The sequence below is a fragment of the Marmota monax genome, unplaced genomic scaffold, assembly GCF_021218885.2.
Source record: "Marmota monax isolate L192 unplaced genomic scaffold, Marmota_monax_Labrador192_F-V1.1 WCK01_AAM20220418_F8-fsc00021, whole genome shotgun sequence".
In the NCBI taxonomy this organism is placed as follows: Eukaryota; Metazoa; Chordata; class Mammalia; order Rodentia; family Sciuridae; genus Marmota; species Marmota monax.
In genome coordinates, this window is record NW_026695228.1 from 17,535,293 (window position 1) to 17,558,289 (window position 22,997).

At 47.6% G+C, this 22,997-nt stretch overlaps 1 protein-coding gene and 1 pseudogene across 1 annotated transcript in view; both read right to left on the reverse strand.

Annotated features, from left to right (window-relative positions):
* Slc6a20 (solute carrier family 6 member 20) overlaps positions 1–15,182 on the reverse strand; it is a 42,058-nt gene extending 26,876 nt beyond the window's left edge. Inside the window, exon 1 of the mRNA XM_046437700.2 lies at positions 15,006–15,182. Within this exon, the coding sequence (XP_046293656.1) occupies positions 15,006–15,126 (121 nt within the window). The 5' untranslated portion in view covers positions 15,127–15,182. The remainder of the gene's footprint in view (positions 1–15,005) is intronic.
* LOC124087605 (polyribonucleotide 5'-hydroxyl-kinase Clp1-like) lies at positions 3,699–5,339 on the reverse strand (annotated as a pseudogene).
* Positions 15,183–22,997: the final 7,815 nt, after the last annotated feature.

Genomic DNA, 22,997 nt, shown 5'->3' on the forward strand with positions numbered 1-22,997 from the left:
CCTCAGGGACATGCTTTGACATTCCACCAGGTTTCTCTGGGTGTCTGAGGCTCTCAGTGGCTTCTACCCATGAGCCAGGATGGCTGTGTCCATCCCTCGGAGTTTATAAAGTAAGCTTAGACTGGGGGTGTGGCTCAGGGACAGAGCACTTGCCTGGCAGGTGTGAGGCCCTGGGTTCCATCCCCAGCACACACACAAAAAATCGTATTCTCACCCAAAGTGTCAAACAGTAACCACATCTGGCAAGGTTCATGGGACAGCTTGCCTCTGGAACACAGCCCGACTGTCCACGGCCCTGGGTCAGGTGGAATTCCGAGGCTCCGTGCCCAGGTGGAAACGTGAGGGCATGTCGCCCTACCTGTCAATCATTTCTCTCTTTCCCCCTAACCTTCCACAAATAACCAATTCAGGGAAATGTGTCCTGAAGTCCTTTTGTCAACAAATGATCTTAGGACAATCGAACATCTGTGTGGAACGGCACACCTCAACCCACAATTCACAGTTTATATAAAAAAATCTGACAAAGGATCATAGACTTGTATGTACAACTAAAAGCTATAAAACTCCAAGGAGAAAAGGAGAAAATCTTTATGCAAAGATGTCTTAGATACCACCGCAAAAGCCCCTTCTGGGGAAAACAATATGTTGATAAACTGATTTTCACTGCTTCTGCTCCGTGAAAGATACTTAAGAGAACAAATGGACAAGCTACAGATGAGGAAAAAATATTTGCAAAATATACAGCTGAGAAAGCTTGGTGTCAAGTATGTAGGAAGGATTCTCAAAACTCAACAAAAAAACAAAGCACCCACTTGAAAAAGTAAAAAAATGTTCAACAGAAATTTCACTGAAGAATATGTCTCTCAGTCCACTGATGCTGGATCCCAGGAGAGCTGAGACTGGGTCAATTGCAAGGAACATAAATTCTTTGGCTCATAGTTCTGGAGGATGTGAAGTCAGAGAGCGTGGTGTCATATCTATGAGGGGTTCTTACCAGCCCCCGTGGCATATATGAGAGGACAAGAGCCATCAAGAGGGTGTGGAGCTCACTTTGATAACAAAGCCACTCCAGGCTGGGGAGACTGAGGCAGGAGGATCACAAATTCAAAGCCAGCCTCAGTAACATAGAGAGACCCTAAGCAACTTAGTGAGACCCTGTCTCAAAGAACAAAAAATGGTTGGAATGGGGCTCAGTGGTTAAGTGCTCCTGGGTTCAATCCCCAGAACCAAACCACACAAATAAACAAACAAACCCACTTCAGCGATGATTCATTCATTCATTTGTGAGGTCTCTGCCCCTTGGGATCTAACAGCGGTTGAAGGTCCTGCCTTTCAATACTGGTGTATTGGGGATTAAGTTTCCAACCTGTGGACTTTGGGGGCTGGGGCATGTTCAAAGCACAGTAAAATCTATAAATGGCAAATTAGCACATCAAATGATGCTCATCCCTGGAGTTCATTAGGAAAATGCAAATCCAAACCACAAAGAGACACTCCACACTTATTAGAATGGCTACAATTTAAAAATACTGTCAAAACTAAGTGCTGGAGAGGTTTTGGAGAAAATCCCACACATTGCTGGTGGGAATGTCTAATGGTGCGGTCACTCTGGACAGCAGTTTGGTGGTCTCCTAGGAGGTGAAGCATACGCTTATCGTGTGACAGCATAGAACCAACACCCAAAATAAGGCAAATCTGCTGCACATAAACATATCTCAATAAAATAAAACTTGTTTCATAATCAGTTTGAAAATAAGTCTATTAACCAACCCTCTTCCAACTGAACTGCTCTCATGCTCCTTTGATGTAGAAATTCTGATGCTGGATCTGCTCAAGGAGTCTGTGGTGTTAGAGAGCCGCGGACGGGGCCTGCAGGGGTGCGTTTGTTCCTGTGTATCCTGATGGGGCGCGCTTGGTAGATTAAATATGGCCACCCATTCTTAGAGCTCCTGAAAGTGGGGTCTAATTCCCACCCCATAAGTCTGGGCTGAACTTGGGACTTTGTGCAGTAGAATGTAGGGAAGAAAGATGTCATCGGCTCCGGAGTCCAAGCCTTGGGACTTGGAGCATGACCCTGTGACTATCATATTAGAGGCCCCTTCCAGGTTTCTGAGGACAAGCCATGTACGTGCAGGAGAACCTCAGGCCCCCACCTACTGTGCCAACTGCCAGGTGTGCGAGGGACCTTGTAGTTGCATGAGAAAGGCCCCAGGCAGGCAGTGGAGGAGCTGCTAAAGAGACCCATGAGGAGTGATTAATTATAGTCATGCTTGTTTGTTTTGTTGTTGTTTGTTTTGGTACCAGGGATTGAACTCTGAGATGCTCAACCACTGAGCCACACCCTGAGCCCTTTTAATTTTTTATTTAGAGACAGGGTCTTGCTAAGTTGCTTGGGGCCTCACTAAGTTGCTGAGGCTGGCCTTGAACTTGTGGTCCTCCTGCCTCAGCCTCCTGAGCTGCTGGGATTACAGGTATGCTCCACTGCACTGGGCAACTGTAGTTGTTTTAAACCACTACTTCCCCCTCCCTTTTTACTTTTTAATATCTCAGCATGTATTTTTTAAATGCTATGGTAAAATATTTTAAAAATTTTTTTAATAGTTTGAACTTTTATTAGAAGGATCCTCTCTAAATTGACACTCTCATCCTGGGTGAATGAGATAATATAAAGTGGGGATTTGAAAAGATCCATATTGGGGCTGGGGTTGTGGCCCAGGGGAAGATGCCTAGCATGTGTGAGGCACTGGGTTCGATTTTCAGCACAGCATATGAATAAATAACTTAAAGGTCCATGGGCAACTAAAAAAATGTTAAGAAAAATCCATATTGTAGCAAAGTGAAAGAAATGGAATTCTACAGGATTTTAAGAGAATTTGCAGTGACATCTTAGATGATCTAAGAAAACAATCATATTTTCATGGTTCTCCTTTTGGTTTAATATTAGAAGAGTTCAGTTGCTACCACCTGTTTTTTCCTGGTCAGCTGGCCTCAGTAGATACTTATATCTCAGCCCATCTGTCTTTAGTGATGGCCAGAAGACTTCAAAGCCCCAGAAACCAAGACTTCTTGCTGATTTCTACTTGAGATCTCTGGACCAGATATCCACAGTGAGAGGGAAGTCCTTAGGCATGGGCCAGGGACTGGAGACAGCACAGTAAACACCTCTGCTCCACCATGAAGCCAGCTACACTTGTCCCAGAAAGGTCCTCCTCTGTACCCTCAGCTGGGCTGATGGTCAGCAGGTGGTGCACCATGTCTCGGCCAGGGGTGAGAGGTTCTAGCTTGAGCTGACGTCTTCCTGAGACAAGCCCAAAGGAGTCTGGGATGAGGGGATGGTTTAGTCAGCTTTTTCGCTGCTGTGAAGGATCTGACCAGAACAATTTTCGGAGGAAAAGTTTATCTGGGGGCTCATGGTGTCAGAGGTCTCAGACAGTAGGCTCCATTCCTCGGGGCTCAAGTGAGGCTGAACATCATGGCGGAAGAGTGTGGCAGAGGGAAGCAGCTCCCATGATGATTAGAAGAGAGAGGGAGAGAGAGAGAGACTCCACTTGCCAAATACAAATATGTACCCCATAGCCATGCCCCCGTGAACCACTTCCTCCAGCCAGCCCTGGCCTTCAGTTACAACTCAGTTTATCCCATCAGGAACTAATGCACGGATTAGGTTAAGGCTATCACCCAATCATGTCCCCTCCAAACCCTGCATTGTCTCACACGTGAGCTTTTGGGGGACACCACATCTAAACCATAACAGGGGTCATCCCAAACTTTGTAGATTTTCACATATGAAAAGTCTGACATTGAAGCCATACAGATAGAATAGCATCAGAATCCATAGAAATAGTCACGGATACAATTATCCCTGCATTCCCACCTGAAGTCCTTAGCATGCTTTACCAACCCCCAGCCTTAGGAGCATACACAATGTGGTGGGTCCCATGTCAGCTCATTGTACAGTGTGCCTTGAGATCCAGAACCTCAACTATATCCTCCTCAAAAGCTAAACCTGCATGCACCCTGCCTGGTGGCCACAGCCCTTGACCCAGTCACAATGACCCAGCCACCTGTAGGTGCCCATCGAGCGACCTCACATCTTTGGTAAACACATCTGCTAAGTGAGATGTCATCCTATTCGAAAGCCGGATGTCAGTGCCAGGAGTGGTGGAGTGGAAATGATACACCAGGGGTCCTGGATAGAGAACCCCTCCTCAACACCTGCTGGCTGCTCAGTGTCCAGGGCCCCCCCTTGGTACCAGGGGTGGACACAGATCTCTGCTGTGCATCCCAGCTCCAGGTTAGTAGGGAGCACACTGCATGGTCGAGCATCGGGGACATCACACCGTGGACCCGCCCACACCAGGGGCCCCAGTACCATCCCTCGGGGACCTCACTCTTCTTCCTTTCCCACCTGTATCTGCATCTGCCCCAAGGTTGAGTGTTGAAAGGCAACATATGGATGTCCTTGGAAACACAAGTCAGCTTGGTGTGGCCGCTCGGTGGCATGCCAGTGGAGACAGCCCCCTGGGCACCAGCCTCAAAGGTGAATCTCTTATTCCAGGTCAGTTCTGTGCCAAAGATCTCTGCCATGCAGGCCAGCAACTCCGACTGAACCCGCCGAGAACCCTCCACCTCAAAGCAAAGCTCTGCTCAAATTTAGCCATTGGCTAATTCTAGTTGGAATTTAGTGATTACATGTCATGGGCCCCCTCTCCCATCTTGTCCATCTTTTCTGTGTAGCCGCTGTGCTGCGCTTGGCCAGACGCATGGTGAAACAAACCAGGTTCTGTGTTAATGTGGTGGGAGGACGGGCCACCAGTGCCCCTTGGGTCGTGTTATCACTTATTTCTTAAAAACAACATTCTCTTACATGATCTTAGTGCAATGAGCCAAATCAGGAAATTAACGCTGACACTGTCATCTTATTTAATCTACAGACTTTGTTGAGATTTTACCAACTACCCACTGATGTCTTTCATTCTGGTGTAGAACGCCACTCTCAATCACATGTGGCCTCTGGTTGCAAGGTCTCCCCAGACTGTCCAGTGTGACCTTAGCGTTTTGGAAGCTGACCAACCAGTTCTTTGTGGAATATGTTGCACTTTGGATTTTGGAAGAAACGCTGAGGGGATCTTGTGTGCATGTCCAGAGCCACAAGATGAATTTGCTCTCTTCTTGGTGCTGTTGACTTGACTCATTTGGGTAGGGTGCTGTCCGTGAGGTTTCTCCCGTTTGAAACAAGGAAGTCTCTTGTAGGAGACATTTTGAGACTAACAACTGTCTTATGCTCACATTTTTGTCCAGTTACTCTGCTGACTGCCAAAGGGTGATTTGGCCCCCATGCCCTCTGACCCCTAGCCCTGCTTGACTGTCCTGCCGAGCAGTTACCTGGGTTGAAACTCAATAATCACATTGTTTGCCTGGTGTCTGCCTCCAGACTGGTGTGGAAGCTCACGTTCCCTGCCTGGCCCTGAGCAGCACAGGGCAGGGAATTGGAGCCCAGGGAATATCTGCAGACTACAGGAAGGTCTCCTTCAGGTCTCACTGGGTCTTCCACACCCATCACTTCCTGTAGGAGCCTTTACCAACTGCCTGAAACTAAGGGCTCCCCTCTCTGGGATCCCTTGCCCACACACTGATTGTCTCCTGGTCTGCTCACCCTTCCCAAACCCCCAAACATCTCACTGAGGTTAGGGATGGGGTCTACCTGACTTACTGCAGAGTTCTACCCTAATGAATGGCCGGCACACAGTAAGTGCTCAATAAACATTTGTTGACAGTGGTGGTTCTACTGGGGTGGACAGGTCATGAGGTTGTTACCAGGGAATAACACTCATTATGGTGCTAAAAACTGTGTGTGTGTGTGTGTGTGTGTGTGTGTGTGTGTTTAATTCACAGTATCACTATTTTAACCTCTGACATGACTTCGTGTCTATAGTAGATAAGAGGAATACTGGCAAGGCCGTCATGGCTAACACCTCCCTCTGAAAGGATGAACCCTCATGAAAGCAACCTTTGGACCTATGATAAGACACTGTATATCGAAAGAGAAGCACCCCTGGAGTGTGACAGAGCTCGCCTTCCTCTGAAATAGATTTGTTATGAGAAGTAGAAGAAAAGAAAGAAAGACATGTTTCCGGGACCACACCAGGCAGCAATGAAACAGACCAGGTTAAGAAGACAAAGGGTTTTCTGAGGATGGGAAAAAAAAAAAAGCAAGAAAACAAACCTTGATGGCTGAATTTCAAGCCCCATAATGTGGCAATAAGTGGAGAAAATCTACAATGTTAAGAAATCGTCCCGTGAAATCCTAAGAACAGAGAAGAGACATGGCCAGCAGCACCTGGTCTAGCTCAGGACCTGAGGAGGCAAGAACACGGCAGACTCTGCCCTGGAAGAGGCAGTCACCAACTCCACCAGCGTTTACCTGGGTGTGTGCAAGGCCAGGGCTCACTGTCCTAGATAGGGCTGGTGAGAACATGTTGAATACACGTGCACATTGCCTGGGATTTGGGGGGAGATTATGAGATCATATAAACTTCCATAATATTTTCGGTATCCAGAATACCTAAGAAGGAATAAATTTAAACCTGGCTGCAGAGTTTCCTTCCTCCTCGGAACCAAAAAGCTGAAGACAATAAAGAAGCTTCTCTAGATTTTTTTTGAGTAAAAAGATTGTAGGCAGGGCTGGGGCTGTAGCTCAGCGGTAGAGCACTTGCCTCGTGCCTGTGAGACACAGGGTTCAGTCCTCAGCACCGCATAAAAATAAAAAAAATGAATAAAGATATTGTGTCCATCTTAAAAAAAAAAAAAAGATTGTAGGCCAGTCATGGAGTGACAAAGGAAAGATATTGTCAGACACACTCAGAAAGTGATCCACCTATTTAGTATTCCTGAAATATTTACTTGCTGGTAAACCAAAGAGTTGGATAAAAGGGAAAAATCGAGTTAAGGAGTTGTGTCGTAAAAGAACCAAGTGGCAGTTGATAGACGGAACAGAGTGAAGTCTGAAATAATGGTTAATTTCATTGTAAATGCAAAAGGAAAACGGAATCCCTAAGTAAGAAGAGGCAACCTATTAATAGTAAAACAATCATCTTCAAGTGTCTGAAATCTCAGATTAAGTCAACAAAATTTAATAAGTGGGGTGTGGGTAAGGAAAGAAAGAAGAAGTAAAAGTGTGTGCTATGGGGTGAATGTGTTCCCCAAATTTCATGTGTTGGAAACTGAATTCCAAAGTTTTTAATGGTATTCGGAGGTGGGATCCTTGGAGTCGACTGGGTTGTGAGGGCTCTGGATTAATGAACTAAGGAATTCTTGGGTTGAGGGAGTGGCTTTGTTATGATTTCATGCTTCCTCTGGTACTTACTCTATAACACCCGTGGTTTGTTATGACATAGCACAAGATGACACAGCACAGATGCCAAGCAGATGCAGGTGCCATGTTCCTGAACTTCCCAGTCTCCAGAACCATGAGCCAAACAGACCTCTTGTCTCTCTAAGTTGGTCTGTGGTGTTCGATTATAGCAACAGAAAACAGACTAAGCAGGTTACAATTTTTCAACTTTTGCAGATAACATTTTATTCTTAATACAGATAGAGAAAATAAATGCTCCTCTTTTTTTAAAATGTAACTACTAGTAGAATAAAAATAGGACTTAAGAAGCAAAATATACTTTATATTGTAAAAGATAAAAAAAAAACCACAACGCCCACAAAAAGCAAACTGCAAGGCAGAACAAAACATGATGAGAAATGGCAGTGAACATAACCTGATAATAAATATAAATGGATCAAACTCTTCCACTAGAAAGACAATGACCATCAGGTTATAACAGAAATAAACTTTACACCACCTAAAGTTCTACAACTGGGGGATAGTTAAATACATCATGAAGCCTCTGTGAATGGGATGTTATGAAGCTATTTAAATTAATATTTTCAACATATATGACAAGACTTTAAAGTAATTGCAATAGGTTAATTTCATTTTTAAAAATTTGGTACTAGGGATTGAACCCGGGGGGGCTTAATAACTGAGCCACATCCCCAGCCCTTTTTATTTTGAGGCAGAGCCTCACTAAGTTGCTTAGGGCCTCGCTAAGTTGCTAAGACTGGCTTTGAACTTGTGATCCTTCTGCCTCAGCTTACAGGTATGTGCCACTGCACTGGCCAATTGGTTTATTTTGAATACAAACATCAAATGATAGTAAAAAGAAATGTGGTTCTAATATTTTAAAGGAAAAATGTTAACTGCTGTTACCTCTGGTTGGTGGAATTTCAGGTGATTTTGTATTTTAGTCTTTGCACATATCTGTATTTCCCAGAATCTCGACCATGAACTTATATATCACATTTATAACTCCCAGACAAGTACAATAGGTTGTTCTAGAGCATGTTATTATGATTTTTCTAATGACCATAGCAGTACCTCATCTGTTGCTAAACCTAAGAATCTCACTGGAAGAGAGAACCCTCTCTGTGACAGCTGTCCCCTCCATGTGTGACATTTGTCTCTGTGAGCCCTCCCATTGTGCTGTCTCCTTTGAGGCCCACAAAGACACAGAAAAACCACTTTTGGGGGAAGTTAACTGAGGCTTCCAAAATCTTTGTAAATCTTCTCCACTTACAGACCTTTGTGCTCAATAAAAACCACCACTTGGATTCTTTAACCTGAGTTTTTCTCTGTGGGGGTGAGCGGCTGTGTACAGACATGGGTCTACTTGTCAAAGCGCGTCCCGAGTGACACTGAAGCTGCTGGGCCAGGCCCCGCTTGGAGACATACTGCTCTGCCCAGTGTGACACTCCTTCCCAGTGCCTCCTTCTCCTCATTCACCTCCTTCCACTTCCAAAAGTTTCCCATTGAGACTCAAACCTACTCAATGTTTTGTGAATAACCAAAGATCAGGTTAAAAAAAAAATTAAAAGTCATCCTTATGGATCTGCCCTGGTTGGAAACGTCTAGAGTTCCTGTCCAGCCTCTTCCCTCCTCTCCATGCCCATCGGCTCTGGCCACATCCTCACTCTGCTCGCTACCCAGCTCCAGCCTGGCCTGCATCCTGGCATCCGTAAACCACAGCTCTATCAGTGGCTGCCCCTAACCCTGGCTTTACCTTCAGAGTCAAGTTCTCCAGCTCAACTCGTTAATCAAGGCCCTTGGGGGACATGCTGACCCCCTCCTCGCCTCCAGCACCTCTCTCGCCATTGTCCAGCCCTGCCCCAGCCCCCAGCCCTTGCTGCATCTATCATGGCCGCCGAGGGTCTCTGGCTGTTCCCCTCAAACGCACGCACTTCTGTGTCTTTGCAGGCGTGGTTTCTGCTGCCTGGAGTGTTTTCACATCTAGTTGTTGAGCTGAGCCTCAGACTCCATTGCCCCATGGCTTTCTGAATTCCCTGGGGGCCGTTAGTCCTTCTCCAGTTATTTCAACAGAGCCTCTGAACTGCCCTTCCTAGCTTGGCCTGCTCTGGGCTGAAGGAATGGTTCTAATATTTGCCCTTTCCTGCCCCCAGGGTAATAAAACCATCTTCAAGAAGTCCCCCACTGCCTGCTGTCCCTGTTTGTATTTACTGAATGACTTCAATTCAGTGCCTAGAATGCCGATATTGTTTAGTTTTAATTATTGTCTGCCTCTTTCTGTTCATAAAAGGGCATAAGATAGTGGTGTTTTTTTGTTTGTTTGTTTGTTTGTTGTTGTTGCTTTTGTTTTTTCGTCTTTAGGTACTGGGGATTGCACTCAGGGGTGCTTAACCACTGAGCCACATCCTGAGCCCTTTTTATATTTTATTTTTGAGATGGGATGGGGTGCGCCAAGTTGCTAGGACCTTGTTAAGTTGCTGAGGCTAGCTTTGAACTCGAGATCCTCCTGTCTCAGCCTCCTGAGGCGCTGGGATTACAAGCCTGCATCACCTTGCCCAGCAGAGGGTGGCTCTTAATTTGGGCTGCACAGCAGAATACCTTGGGGGAATTTTAAAGACTCCTAAAGTTCAGGCCCTGACTGAGAGCCACCCAATCAGGGTTTCTGGAGGTGGGACACAGGTACCCCTAGGTTTTCCAGGTCCTGATGACACAAACATGCAGATGAATGGAGGCTTCTCCCAGCAGGCGGGCCCACCATGTTCTACTGGTTGCTCCTCCTCCCCACTGTGGGGCGCTACACTTCAGACCCTCAGTGACGGCTCAGGACTGAGGGTTAGCCTGGGGGCTGCACAGAAGAGGTTGCTTTTTCTTTGGGGGAGGAGATTTCCTGGAGAGGGCAAGGTGTGTGGGGTGCACTGGGCCAAGGGAGGACATCACACATTTTGGAGCATACTGAACAGATGTAGAGAGGACACTGGTCCAGAAGGACAAGGGATCAGAGGAGGACACTGTGGACTTGCAGGCTCTTGGCCATGCCCCCTCGAGTGTCCAGGTGCCTTCATGGTCAAGGGTCATGTCAAAACCATGGGAGGAAGCCCCCCGTCTCGAGGGTCCTAGAAGAAGGTGGTGACATCTGACACAGTGCTCTTGTCCTGTGTCAGAGAAGCTGCAGGGCGCTGGGGAGATGGCCCCAGCTTGGGCACAAAGGTGGCTTGAGCCCCAGCTACTTCCCACCAAGCAAACTTTTCTTCTCTGAACTTGTTTCCTGTCTGTAACTAAAGGGACGGGACCGACCGTGGCAGTGCTCTGAAGATTGTGCAGCTGCAGGGAATGCACCACACTACACCTGGCATGAAGCGGGAGCCCACTGGAGGGGTTCTGGAAACCAACCAATCAGGACTGGTTCTGGAAACACTGGGGTGTGCAGGAGATGTCCACACTGCGGTGCCTGGCATGTCAAAACTTGCTTTGCAAATTGTAGGTGCTTGACAATTTATGACCTCTGACACTCAGCTTCTGTCCCTCCCAGGAGATCTGTAGACACAGCGAGTCTCATCCTGAATGCACCCGGATACACAAACATATACACAGGTCATAGGTGAGCACTCAAGTGGTTGCCTGGCCCATTCCTGGAACTGATGTGCTGTGGATCAGCCCCAGGGTGTGAGCAGCCTTCTCCATGGCACCTGGCTCCAGTGGTATAGGGGATGGCCCAGACCAGCTCATAAGAGCCAACTGTCCCCACCTCTTCCCAGCCCTGCACAGTGGGACAATATGGTGGTAGTTTGGAACCAGCTATGGTGGAAATATTTATACCATGATCATCAGCAAATGCTATGAATTAGTTCCTGCTCCCCCAACCAAGCACCTCATGCCAGGCCCCCAGCTGCTGGTGATCTGGGGACACATGAGCTACCCTGACCCTTTCTGCAAAGAGTGGTCCATGGACCAAGCGGCAGCCTCACAAGGAGCTTGTTAGAAGTACTGAATCCTGCTCTCCCTGTAGGTCTCTGGGCCTGAAGCTCTGGGAGGAGGAGGGGATCTGTTGGAGATGCGATGCTTTAAGCAGTTTGGGGTTAGCAGAGATAAAGGGGCGCTGGAAGAGCTCACTTCCTGACCCAGAGAGGAGTAGAGGCTTTGAGGGGAAGTGGAACATCAAATCTGAGAGCATATTGTCCCAGGGCGTGGTCAGGTGCCATCCGATGCCCACCTCTGTGATGTTCAAAAAGCATATGAAGAAAATTTAAGAGGGGGAAAAAAATCTATATTTCCTGCTCTTGTTTCTCTGCGTTTCTTCCATGCACACGTTTACATAAAATGACTCGTGGGTTGTTTGTCCCCATAGGTTAGTACTTGGCACACTGCCTCCCTGGTTTCTTCCAGCGTAAACACTGCCTTAGACTTTGACATGGTGGCCCCAGACCTGCTGATCTTCTCAAAAAGGGATTTGGTGACGTTCCTTCTACTGCTTATTTTTATTGCTGGCACCAGTGGCCAGAGCTGTACAGAGAAGACCGGTACCTGGAATGTAATGTTCAGAATTAACATTCCTCGTGCCAGGCCTGGCCTGGAGAGCAGAAAGGGATCACCTCCTTGGCCCATGGAAAGGAGTGCAGACCCTAATCTGCTTGCTTCTGGGAGGCATTTTGGCACAGCTGGGGGGATTGGGGCTTATAAACAAAGCCCTTCATTTGTTGGGGGTGTTTGCAGCTCTGGGGAGAAGGAGGAGTATTTTTGTGATGTGGCTTGTTCACCCTTCACGTCCAGGTCAAGAATGGGTTTGTAAACTGCCTGGGTTTGGGGCAATGTATATCACGTATTCATAGGTGACTATTGTGCAGCAGAAACCACCGGTATTTTGCCTCACAGCTTTTCATCACAGACCTCGTTCATTCATTCAGCAAGTATTTATTGGGTGCCTCCTCCAGCCCCACCCACCATGAGGCTGGGTGAATGGGGAGACAGAGAAACCTAGGACGTCTGTGCTTCTGACCAACTGCTACCTTGGCCACACAGGTAGTGCGGAGGGTCACAAAGAGCAGCCAGGCTGACAAGAGCACCCCAGGGGAAGAATCTATCTTGTGCAAAGAGTTGAGGCAGAGAAGTTGGCCCTTGCTGACAGAGAGCTGTTCAGAAGAGCTGGGGGTGAGGTTTTGCAGAAGATGAGTGGCAAGAAATGAGGTGGAAATACAGGGGAGTTGTTAGGTGGTCAAGTGACTCTTGTGCCAAGATGAGTTTGGTTTGCTCTTTATTCTGTAGACACTCGTCATCCACCTGACCTACGGCCACCCCATCCATTCACCTGCCAATCTATCCGCCACCCAGCCCCCAGCCATCTGGAACCACCCATCCAGCCTAAGTGTCCTCTGCACCAGGCCCAAGATTTCCTCTTGTTGTTCTTTGAGGTTTCCCTAGCAACTCCTGGATACATAGTTGACTTCAGAACCACCCAGCCCACCTGTGCCTGTTATGGACCGGGCTATATGGACAATGACGGAACAGACTCCATGTTACCCTGAGACTCGATGGCACATAAAAAATACTTCTCCCATGGGATCACCCTGCCTCTGTACCCATATCATGTTTGGCAACACAAAATGACAATTCTTGTAATTCAATGTAAAATTGTTCTCTCTTTGATTCCCATTTTTCTTGGACAATGTACCCTGGCAGAGAATGATTGTCTAGATGTTAGCAACTATTCTTTAACTTGTACTCAACTAGGGTCGTTTTGACCCACTTCCCCATCTGCTTATGATTTTAGATCTCATGACCTTTGTTTATGGTTTTGAATCATAGCAACAGCCACTTACCATTAATTGGTTTTGGACTATAAAAGGTAGACTCAAACCTGGGGAGGAGGTCAAAGGGTGTAGACTTGCAGCCTACCCCTTGGCCTGCCAGCTGGTGAATAAAGGTTCTGTCTCCTGCTTTAAGATCTAGTTGGTGATTTATTGCAATCTTGCCATAACATGCCTACCTGCAGACTATTTAGGTGATGGAATTAAGCAGTCATGTGACACTGAGACTCGATTAGCCTGAAAATTGGGTGTTGGGAACCAGGTACCCAGATAAAGGCTGGTATGCTGAGCCCAGAACTGTATGAAAGTCTCCCTTCCAAAGTCAGTGAGGAAGATGAGGGGGCATATGGCAGCAACTGCCTTTCACATAATTATGGGGTGTTTATGCTTTTCAAATTTTGAAAAGGATCCAGAATTGAGAATATTAAAAAAAAATCTCTATGGATTAACCTTTTGTTGAGTTGTTTTTGAGCTGAGGGGGGAGGTGATTGGAGGAGGGAGCAGTATTTAGGACTTGGTCTTAAATGGGTCAAATTTTGTGTAAATACTTGGATCTAACATCTTTCATTGTCTTTTATGCTGATTATAGAAGACACAGAGAGAGGGGTGGGGAAAAGAGAAACAAAAAAATAAACTCCTGATAATACATTGGCACATTTTCCCCATTCCCTTTTCTCTGCATATTTTAAACATAATTGTTTAAAAATTTATATCCGTTTTATAAGGTTTTGACTCTGACTTCCACTCCCTCCACTTTAATACATGATGAAAACATAGATAAAATTTTATAAACAGGCCACTTTAAGGCTGCCAAGAACACCACTGTGAATGCTCCATAGTTTATTGAACTCCTTAATCGTGGGCTTAGGAAGTTTCTAAAGTTTAGTCTTATCCAAAGGTGGTGGCCATCCTGTTTTCTACCTTCTGTGAGAACTATGAGTATTTCCTTTAGGCAGAATGTTAGAAAAGGAACCACTGAGGAAAGACGTCTTTAAATGGTGGGACTTGAATCCCTCTTGCCACACCTCCCAGGTGGCATGAGGTGATGCTGGCTGTCCCCTGAGCTGCCGCAACCGTTCATAGGAAACATTTGTCAAAAAGAACCCACAAAATCCAGATAGGGAATGATCTGCCTTTCCTGCCTCATGGTTCCAAACCAAACCATTCTCCCCTCCCCAAACTAATCTTTTCATGAAAGATGTGAAAGAAGCCCGTTGAGATGGCTGCACACCTGTAATCCCAGCAACTCAGGAGGCTGAGGCAGGAGGATCACAAGTTCAAGACCAGCCTCAGCAACTTCGTGGAAATAAAAAGCGCAAGGAATGTGGCTAGGTGGTAAAGAGCCCTTGGGTTCAATCCCCGTGCCAAAAAAAAAAAAAAAAAAAAAAAAAAAAAAAAAAAAAAATTAAATTAAAAGAAATAAAGAAGTTAAAGAAATAGCTGGAAATTAACCTGAGTCCTGGGTATCAAACCTGCTGTGCAAGGGACTTCAGTTTCAGATGTGAAACTTGTAATTTTGTCCTTAGTTTTACACGTACACTTCAGGTTTCTAAGAAGCCACGTCGGAGGGCCACCTCTCTTTCTCCCAGGGGAGAGAGCAGCATCCCGCGCCTTGGCTCTCACCCTGCTGCAGCTGCAGCCGACCGATTGGGAGCTCTGCTCTGGGTGGACTCCGGGTGGGGTCGGGGGTTCCGGGACGACCTGGCTCTGTGGCTGCGGGCTGAGCGATCGGTCGCGCTCCGAGCCTAGGCGCGCTGGCTCCTAGCCGGGTGTAGCCCCGCGCCTCCCGCGCCTCCCGCGCCTCCCGCGCGCAGCCCAGCGCCCCGCGCGCACGGGCTGGGCGCACTCACCTCCGCCGTACAGCTGGCACAGGTAGGGGAAGCGCCACACATTGCCCAGGCCCACGGCGTAAGAGATGCAAGCCAACACGAACTGCCGCTGGTGGCCCCATTGCGGCCGCACCTTCTCCATGGCCCGACTCCACTGGCCCCGCTGCCCCAGCCGCGGCGCTCTCGGCTCTTGGCTTTTAATTGCTAATCTTATTAACGGCGCCCGCGGAGGGCGAGGCTGGTAATGGCTGACGGCGAGCCCCACCCGCCGGGCCGCCGCGCTGGGGAAGCCCCCGGGGTGGTGGGCGCGGGGCGGTGGAGCTCCCAATGGGGTCCCTCGGCCCCTTGCCCCTTTTTGATCGAGTGCCCGCTGGGTGCCAGGCCTGGTCGCGGACAAACCTGTGACCCACACACATCCCAGCCCTCCTGGAGCTGGCTTTCTGGGGAAGGGAGACGCTTACTTTGGACTGGATGGAACATTTTCAAGGGTCTTTGACCCACAGCGGGGGCAGTTTCATAGGTTGGACCGAGTGCCTGTGCGAGACCAAGAGAGAGACCCAGGGAAGAAGACCACTAAGGCAAAGCAAACGGGTAGTGGCTTCGCGGAGGAGGAGCCGTGACCTTCCCGCAGAGACTGGAAGGAGCCGGGGACGTCCCCTCTCCAGTGCCCAGGGTAGCTCTATCCACTGTACAGCTGGGCTCTGTACCTTTGGAGGGCGGGATGGAATCAGGCTTTGAAGTATTGCTGTGGGAAACTCCACTGTCCAGGCCAGAACAGGGACCTGGAATTCTGATTCCTTAGGCCAAGTCGGGACCAGACCCACAAGGTGGCTTAGGTGCAGTGGGTCACCCGACATGACACGGACTACGCCTGCACTTTGTGTTAAAATAGGATCTTGGTTAGTATCGAAGTTCCACCACTGACTTGCTGTGAAATCTTGGCAAGTCATTTGACTTCTCCGAACCTCTGTTTCCTCCCCAGTAGTGGGAACAAACATACCCCGCCCAAGGGAGGGCTCACGTGAGAATTAATTGAGGGCTTATTGCTGGCATATAGTAAGAGCTCAATAAAAAAGCCCTTATTGTAAGTGCCCAGGAGGCTAGATAACCAAAGACTAGCTAACCCAGCAAATGAGATGATAACACGCTTTGAACTATGCCTGTTACACAGTAAGAGATAAGAAAATGCTAAATAAACAAGTGAAATTTAAAAGGGAAAAACAGAGCTGTTAGTGAACTCTTAAAACCAAAATGCAGTCATTGCAGTTGGACTTTTCTTAGGCCTTTGAAATTCTTCTGGTGCCTGCCTGCTGGTCGGGGAGGGGAATGGTGCTGGTGGAGGCTCCCCCAAACAAACTATCCTTGGAACTTTTTACCTCCAAAAAGAAGAGGAGGAGGAGGAGGACCCACAGTACAGTAGGAAAGACTATGCAGATATTTGTGTGTATCATTCCATTTAGGGGCTATCACAAGGAGACTGTGAAGAGCACCCTAACATATTTTTGGTGGATGGATGCACTTACTGTTGGGACTTGGGGGCTTAGGGTAGGTACATGTTCAGCTCTGGTGATACGGGGCGCACTGCTTTCCACAGTGTTGGTACCAGTTCACTCGTTCATTGGTTTGGGTCACTGGGCATCCTCACACCCACACTTGTTCTGTTTTTGATGTCGTTTAATCAGTTTGCTGCCTTGAGCTATCTGCTTATATGTTCTTGTTCTCATAAATGAGTTTTCCCAGAGGATTCCTCACTATGCAGGGACATTCAAGAGAGATGCCCGGCACAGTTGTCTATCACCTGGAACATAGAACTACTTGAAATTTGTTGGCTTGGCAGAGGCCAGGCCCCTGTTGAATTCCCTGCCGCAGGGATCTCACCTCCTTCCATTCATTACAGGCACGCTCCCTGGGAGTCTGGCCAGTGTGTTGGAGGGGGTACTGGTTTGGGCAGCACAAAGAATCACCCAGATAACCCCACAACAGGACCCAGTGCTTGCAAATGAGGCAGTCACTCAGGTCACCTTGCTCCAATCTGACAAGGCCAGAGGCACTGATGGGGCTGCCTGTGTGGAAAGGAAGTGGCCCCCTCCTGAGCTCCAAGTTGTTAATCACCTATTGTTCTATCAGTTCTGTTTCCTTACAGATACCACTTGCTTGTAAAAGTGAAAGCTGGAGACTGATAACCACCTGCTCTCGTTGTTACCCACTGTCAAGTTATCACATTCACCCTACTCCCTACCACAGAGTCCAGATGCCAAGTTGACACTCCAGAAAACTTTGGCTCATTACATCTCATTATAATGATATAAAACACACCCCCGGTGCCATGATAGATCTGGCCATGCCCAAGTTAGAGAAGAAAAGAGATGGCACCCCGATCCCTGGATCTCCTCCCCTTCCTATGAGAAACTCTGATAATAGCATGCAGACCACACCTCCTTGTCACCTATTGCTAGTGAACACCCAGACTCCAGAGAAGGTGCCTGTTGAGCGTGAGCTCTTCTTCTTTGTTCTTTGGCCATTGACTAAAATTTCCCATCTGCTCCCGGTACTGTCTGCTTATTTGCAAACAGGACTGAGTAGGAAAAGAATCTGCCAATTTAGTAACAGAAGAGTGGGTGGGTGGGCTTCCACGGGGTGGGATCGAATGTGGGCTGGAGAGTGTTTAACCCTGATCTCTCCAGAAAAAGCTCTGATATGTATATTTGTCGATTTCCGTGGTGTAAATACTCCCACAAAGGCCAATTCCGAGCCACGGATGAGATGTCATTAATCATGGAGTCGGAGAGAGATGTGCACTAATGCATCATTAAAAGGAATTTACAGGGGGGCTGGGGTTGTGGCTCAGTGGTAGAGCACTCACCTAGCACGTGTGAGGCACTGGGTTCGATCCTTAGTACCATATAAAAATAAATAAATAAAATAAAGGTATCATGTCCATCCAAAACTAGTGTGTGTGTGTGTGTGTGTGTGTGTGTGTATAAAATGAATTTACACCATGCAGGTACAGTAGACATAGATAGCCTGGAAAGCATAGCTAATGGTATCATAAATATTAGAAAATGGCATTTATTACCTCTGAGCAATGTTTCTTTGAATACTTATGACCTCTATTTTAAAAGATGTATGCAATAACTATTTTTATAGAACTCAGTTCCTAATAATGGCTGTTTAATAACCAGCTTGCAAAATGTCTGAAAAATTTCCGGTCAGCTCTCAGGAGCCTGAAGGAGACAGCGCCAGCACCCCATGAAGGTGGTGAGGGAGTTTGGAGCAGGGGAGGGGGTTCCGCTCTCCATGGTGGCTGGAGCCCCAGGACAGTGCGGTTTTCAGCCTAGCTGAGCCACATCCTGTATGCACCAAGGGACCTGTAAGAGCAGTTCAGGAGAGCCTGCCACGTGCCCCATGTCAATCAGGACAAGATGCCCTGCAGGATAGCACGTGAGCATGCCTGTGTTATCTGATTTCTGCCACAGGTGGAGAAGGAGGGCACGGCCCTGATATAGTTGCAGGGGTGTGAGCCACTCGACCTGTGTCAGGGTTCCAGATTCCTACCCCACCAACTACGAAGGTCACACAGCTTTCAATCATTTGCTTATCCTGGTGATTCCATTCTTATTTAACCATCCAGGGCTCCCAGTTATCCACAAGATAAAGTCCAAACTCCTTTGCTTTCTTTGTGAGGGCCTGAGGATTTTTTTTTTTTTTTAATTGGGCCTTGAGGAATTTGACCCTTGCACACCTGGGTTCCAGAACCTCGAGTTTTCACTTTCAGGAAAATGCTGTGTGTTTGTGTATCTCTGAGCAGCCCCTCAGCCCGGGAAGATATCCTCTCTGTTCTTCTCCAACCCGATGAAATATGACCCGTTTTTGGAAGCACCTGCACCCCATCCCCAGCCAGAATGGATTGCTGCCACTCTGTGCCCCCAAGTCTGGCCTGGTCTAAGGCTTACAGTGCTGTGTTGTCATGAAGAGTGCGTTCATTGTACCTGTGCCCTCAGGGCTGTGGCTGGAGCCTGCCTAAACAATCTTTTCCCCCTGGTGCCAGGTATGTGGTTGAGTCTCAAGAATTAATGGAGAAATAAAAACTCTGCTGCTGACTGAGCCCTGGGTGCAGTGAAGTTCATGTTCGTTGTTCACAGCTCCCACCACCCTCAGACGTCTGCATTGCAGAACCTTTCTTTGGTCCATTGAAGTCTTTATTGTACATGGGCCATGTCCCAGGAGGCTGCTAGGCTCTGGAACTCAAGCCAAAACCTGGATCATGACTGTCCCCTTCCCCACAACCCAAGGTACCTGCTCACACAGAGAGAAACACAGTGCAAACAGGAGTGTGGAAACCAGCAGGAGGAGGCTCTGTAGAGGAAATGCTGAGGGACTGACCCAGCTCAGGTGGGAAGGAGGAGAGTCCTCCCAAGAGCCTAGAGGAGCCCCTTCCTAAGGGCTGTGCATGCATGCACCTGTGTGTGCAGGCATAAATGCATGCACATGTGTGTGCACGGTGTGTGTACGCATTGGTGCTGTGTGCACTTGTGTATATGCACATGTGTGTACATATATGTGTGCTGTATGTGCACTTGTATGAATGCATGTGTGCAGTGTGTGTACTCATTTGTGTGCAGTGTGTACATGTGCAGGCATGTGTGGGTGCATATGTGGGTGTATGGATGTGTATGTGTACATATGCAGTCTCTGTGTGTATGCACTGTGTGCATGAGTGTAAGTATGGTGTGCATTTGTGTGTGTGCATGGGTGTGTTGGTTGGTGCAGTGTGTGTCCTGGTATATGTGTGTGTGTGTGATGTGGATGGGTGTGTGGTGTGAAGGAACTGTGAGAGTCTCTCCCTTCTCCCTGAGACCTAGGGCTCTCTTGGCTGCTATGGAGCTTCTGGCCTCAGCCCAGGACCTGGGCGTGGCCCGGTGGAGCAGTGCTTCTGAAGCCTCAGTGTGCCCAGCAGTCCCTGGGAGTCTTGTGAAAACACAGTTCCTGGTTCCATGGGTTCTGTGTTTCCCACAAGCTCCCAGAGGATGCCCCAATCCGGAGTCAGACTCATCTATCCCTCCCACGCTCCTGCCAAGTTTGCCATTTTTGACATGTTTGTGAACCAAATGTACCGATTTTTAATCATTTCCTTTTAAATGAATTCACTTGTTCACATAAATACATCTGAGAAGGAAGTTTTATATCCTTACCATACATGAAAAGCTAGTGTTTTTCGAATGCATTTTAAGATCCATCCACACACCTTAAACATTTTTAAAGGTCTCTCTGGTGCCTCCTTAACACACTCTGTCCTCCATGGGTCTTGCCTACAGACTCTGCCCACACAGCTCTGGAATTCCCAGAAGCATCTGCGGGATTGTGCCCAGGGCTTGGACAGGGCTGGTACAGAGCCCCCTATATAGTAGCCCACCGTGGTGCCTTTGTGTTTCTGTGTGGAATTTTATTTGGCATAGAGTTGGGGTCTCCAATATACCGGAAACCCCTATCTGAGCCCTTTCCTTTGCATTCCCTTGTTGTAGAGAAGAGGATCTGAAGTTCTCTGTGCACCACATTCACCACATGTGGTTACTTAACTTTAATTTAATTGAAAGGAATAAACGCCATCCTTAGTGTTCGGTTCCTCGGTCACATTTCAGGAGCATGAAAGCCATATGTGGCCAATGGCTGCTGTGTGGGACAGGGCAGACACAGAGCACTGCTTTCCTCCCAGGAGTTCCTTTGGACAGCCCTGGGTTGTGGGGTCGGGGGAAGGATTCAGTGAAGGTTTCTTCCGTGGACTTTCCTCTCTGGGCCTGGAGTATGTGCAGCTGCTTGGGATAAAGCAATGTCCTGCGTGCTGCCCTGTCATCCTCTGTCTCTCAGAATGCTGAGCGGGGCATCCTGGGCTTCCCCAGGGCTGTGGCTCCCCATCCTGGAGCAGGGAGACTAGATATGCTTGAAGGTGCCTCCAAGCCCTGAACCTCCTCTTCCTGGATGATGAGACACACCTCTCTTCTGACCCTAGCCCCTGTGATGGCCTATTTGCAAGCCCAGCTGCCTTTCTGCTTCCTATGCCCCAGAATCCGCCCTCTGTCCATGGGCCCCTGACTCTGGACCTCCCTCCCTATTTTCCTAGTGCCACCCTTTCTGGCCTGGACCTCATGGTTGGCCAGTTCCACTCAGCTCCCTCCCCCCACCTTTGTCCTCTTGCTCCCTCCGCTGTTTCGCAGTGCCACCTAACTCCAGGATTTCTGGACTCTCTAGGCTGCTGCTAGGAGATCCTGGGGAACCACCAAAAGCTGCATGCGATGGCCTAATTGCAAGCACAGGTGCGAGAGCTCAGCAGGGTCTTGCTGTTGCTCTCTCCTCCGCGATCCATCTCTGGTTCGATGCTGTCTGTGGCCCTGGGAGAAGGTTCCAGACCTTCTCTGTGTGCCTCAAACCTTTCCTCCCGCATCCCTCATCTCACTGATGACTTAACAGAGGTCCCACGAGCCCACAGATAGCCCAGGGGAACTTGTCTCACGCTGGCCCTCTCCCAACTAGTTGCCCTGAGCATGGGCCTCAACCCTCCCCTGGGGCTTTGGCATCTCCCCCATCAGTTATCCTTTTCTCCCTGGCACTGCTGAGACCACCCCCACACCCCCGACACACACATACCCCATACTTTCCTTCCCAGGTTCCACTAACAGCATGTTCTAGAATCTTCTGGATCTTACCACCAATCTTTATCCAAAGGTCTGGCCATATTCCTTGCCCTGGTTTCTCATCACACCATTCACTCCTTGCCTCTGTGAAGGAGTGATGTGGCGCTGAGACCTAACTTATCAGGAACCCATTCTGTCACATACAGCAGGACATACGACCTTCCCTTTTTTTTCTTTTCTGTTCCTTCTGTTGTGATGGAAGGACCCTTCTTCCCAGTAAGACTGTGTGTGCTGACCACCTCCCCTGCATGTCTGCAGACCCAGACCAGGACCGATACACAGCGAGTCCTAAACAGACTAGATGACTTGGCCCCGGATGGTGGTTTGTTAGTGCATGAGGAAATTTGGAAAATGATCTTAATATATTAACCACTATTTTTTCTTTTCAAAATGAAATATAATATCTCTACAGAAAATTGCACTGAAAAATCCATCTCTATCTCAGTGAATGCTTTCCCTCAGCTCAAGAAAACCCGTGCCACCCCCTCGGCCTCCGGGCCTCGCACCTGCATTTGAGTGTTCATACTTCATATCACGTGTTCAAATTGTGTACTGTGAAAAAATACCGTGGTTGTTCTTCCGTGTCTGACTTCTTCTGCCTCACATGATGTCTTGTTTGTTCTGTCTAAGTTTGTATTGTAGCTACAGGTTTTCTTGCCACGCTATTATATTGCCTATGTGACTATATTTGTATATTATTTGTGCATTTTACTACTGATGGACATCTGGGTCATTAACAGTTTTTAGCCCAGTGTGGAGAATGTTGCTAGAGACATTCTGGTACATGTGTCCTGGTACACACAGGCTAACGTTTCTCTGGATGGCAAGGCTGAACCACGGTATGTCAGGAGATGGTCTCTATGTTGGTTGTATCAATTCATATATATGTATATACATATATGTGTGAATAGGTATGTATAAATGTAAATATATGAATTTATATATGTGTGTATCAATATTTCCATGACAGGCTAAGATTTCTAGTTGCTTTATATTCTTGCATAGTCTGATAAAGGAAAAAAAAGAGGAAAATTTATCAAAAATTCAGGACAAATAGCACAAAGTACGACAGAAGATGGAAGTCCGAATGCTATTAGTAATAATAGTAAATTTAAACAAGTTAAGTGGACCATATATGAAAGTCAGAGACCATAATTACTGGGATTTTAAAATCAGAAATACCTACATGCTATTCATAAAGAGATAGTACCAACCATCAGATTGCAGGAAAATGTATAGCAAAATTACAAAAAAAAAAAAAAAGATGTACCAGGAGAATGCTACTCAAAATAAAGCTAGGAATGGCTGTATTGCACATCAGACA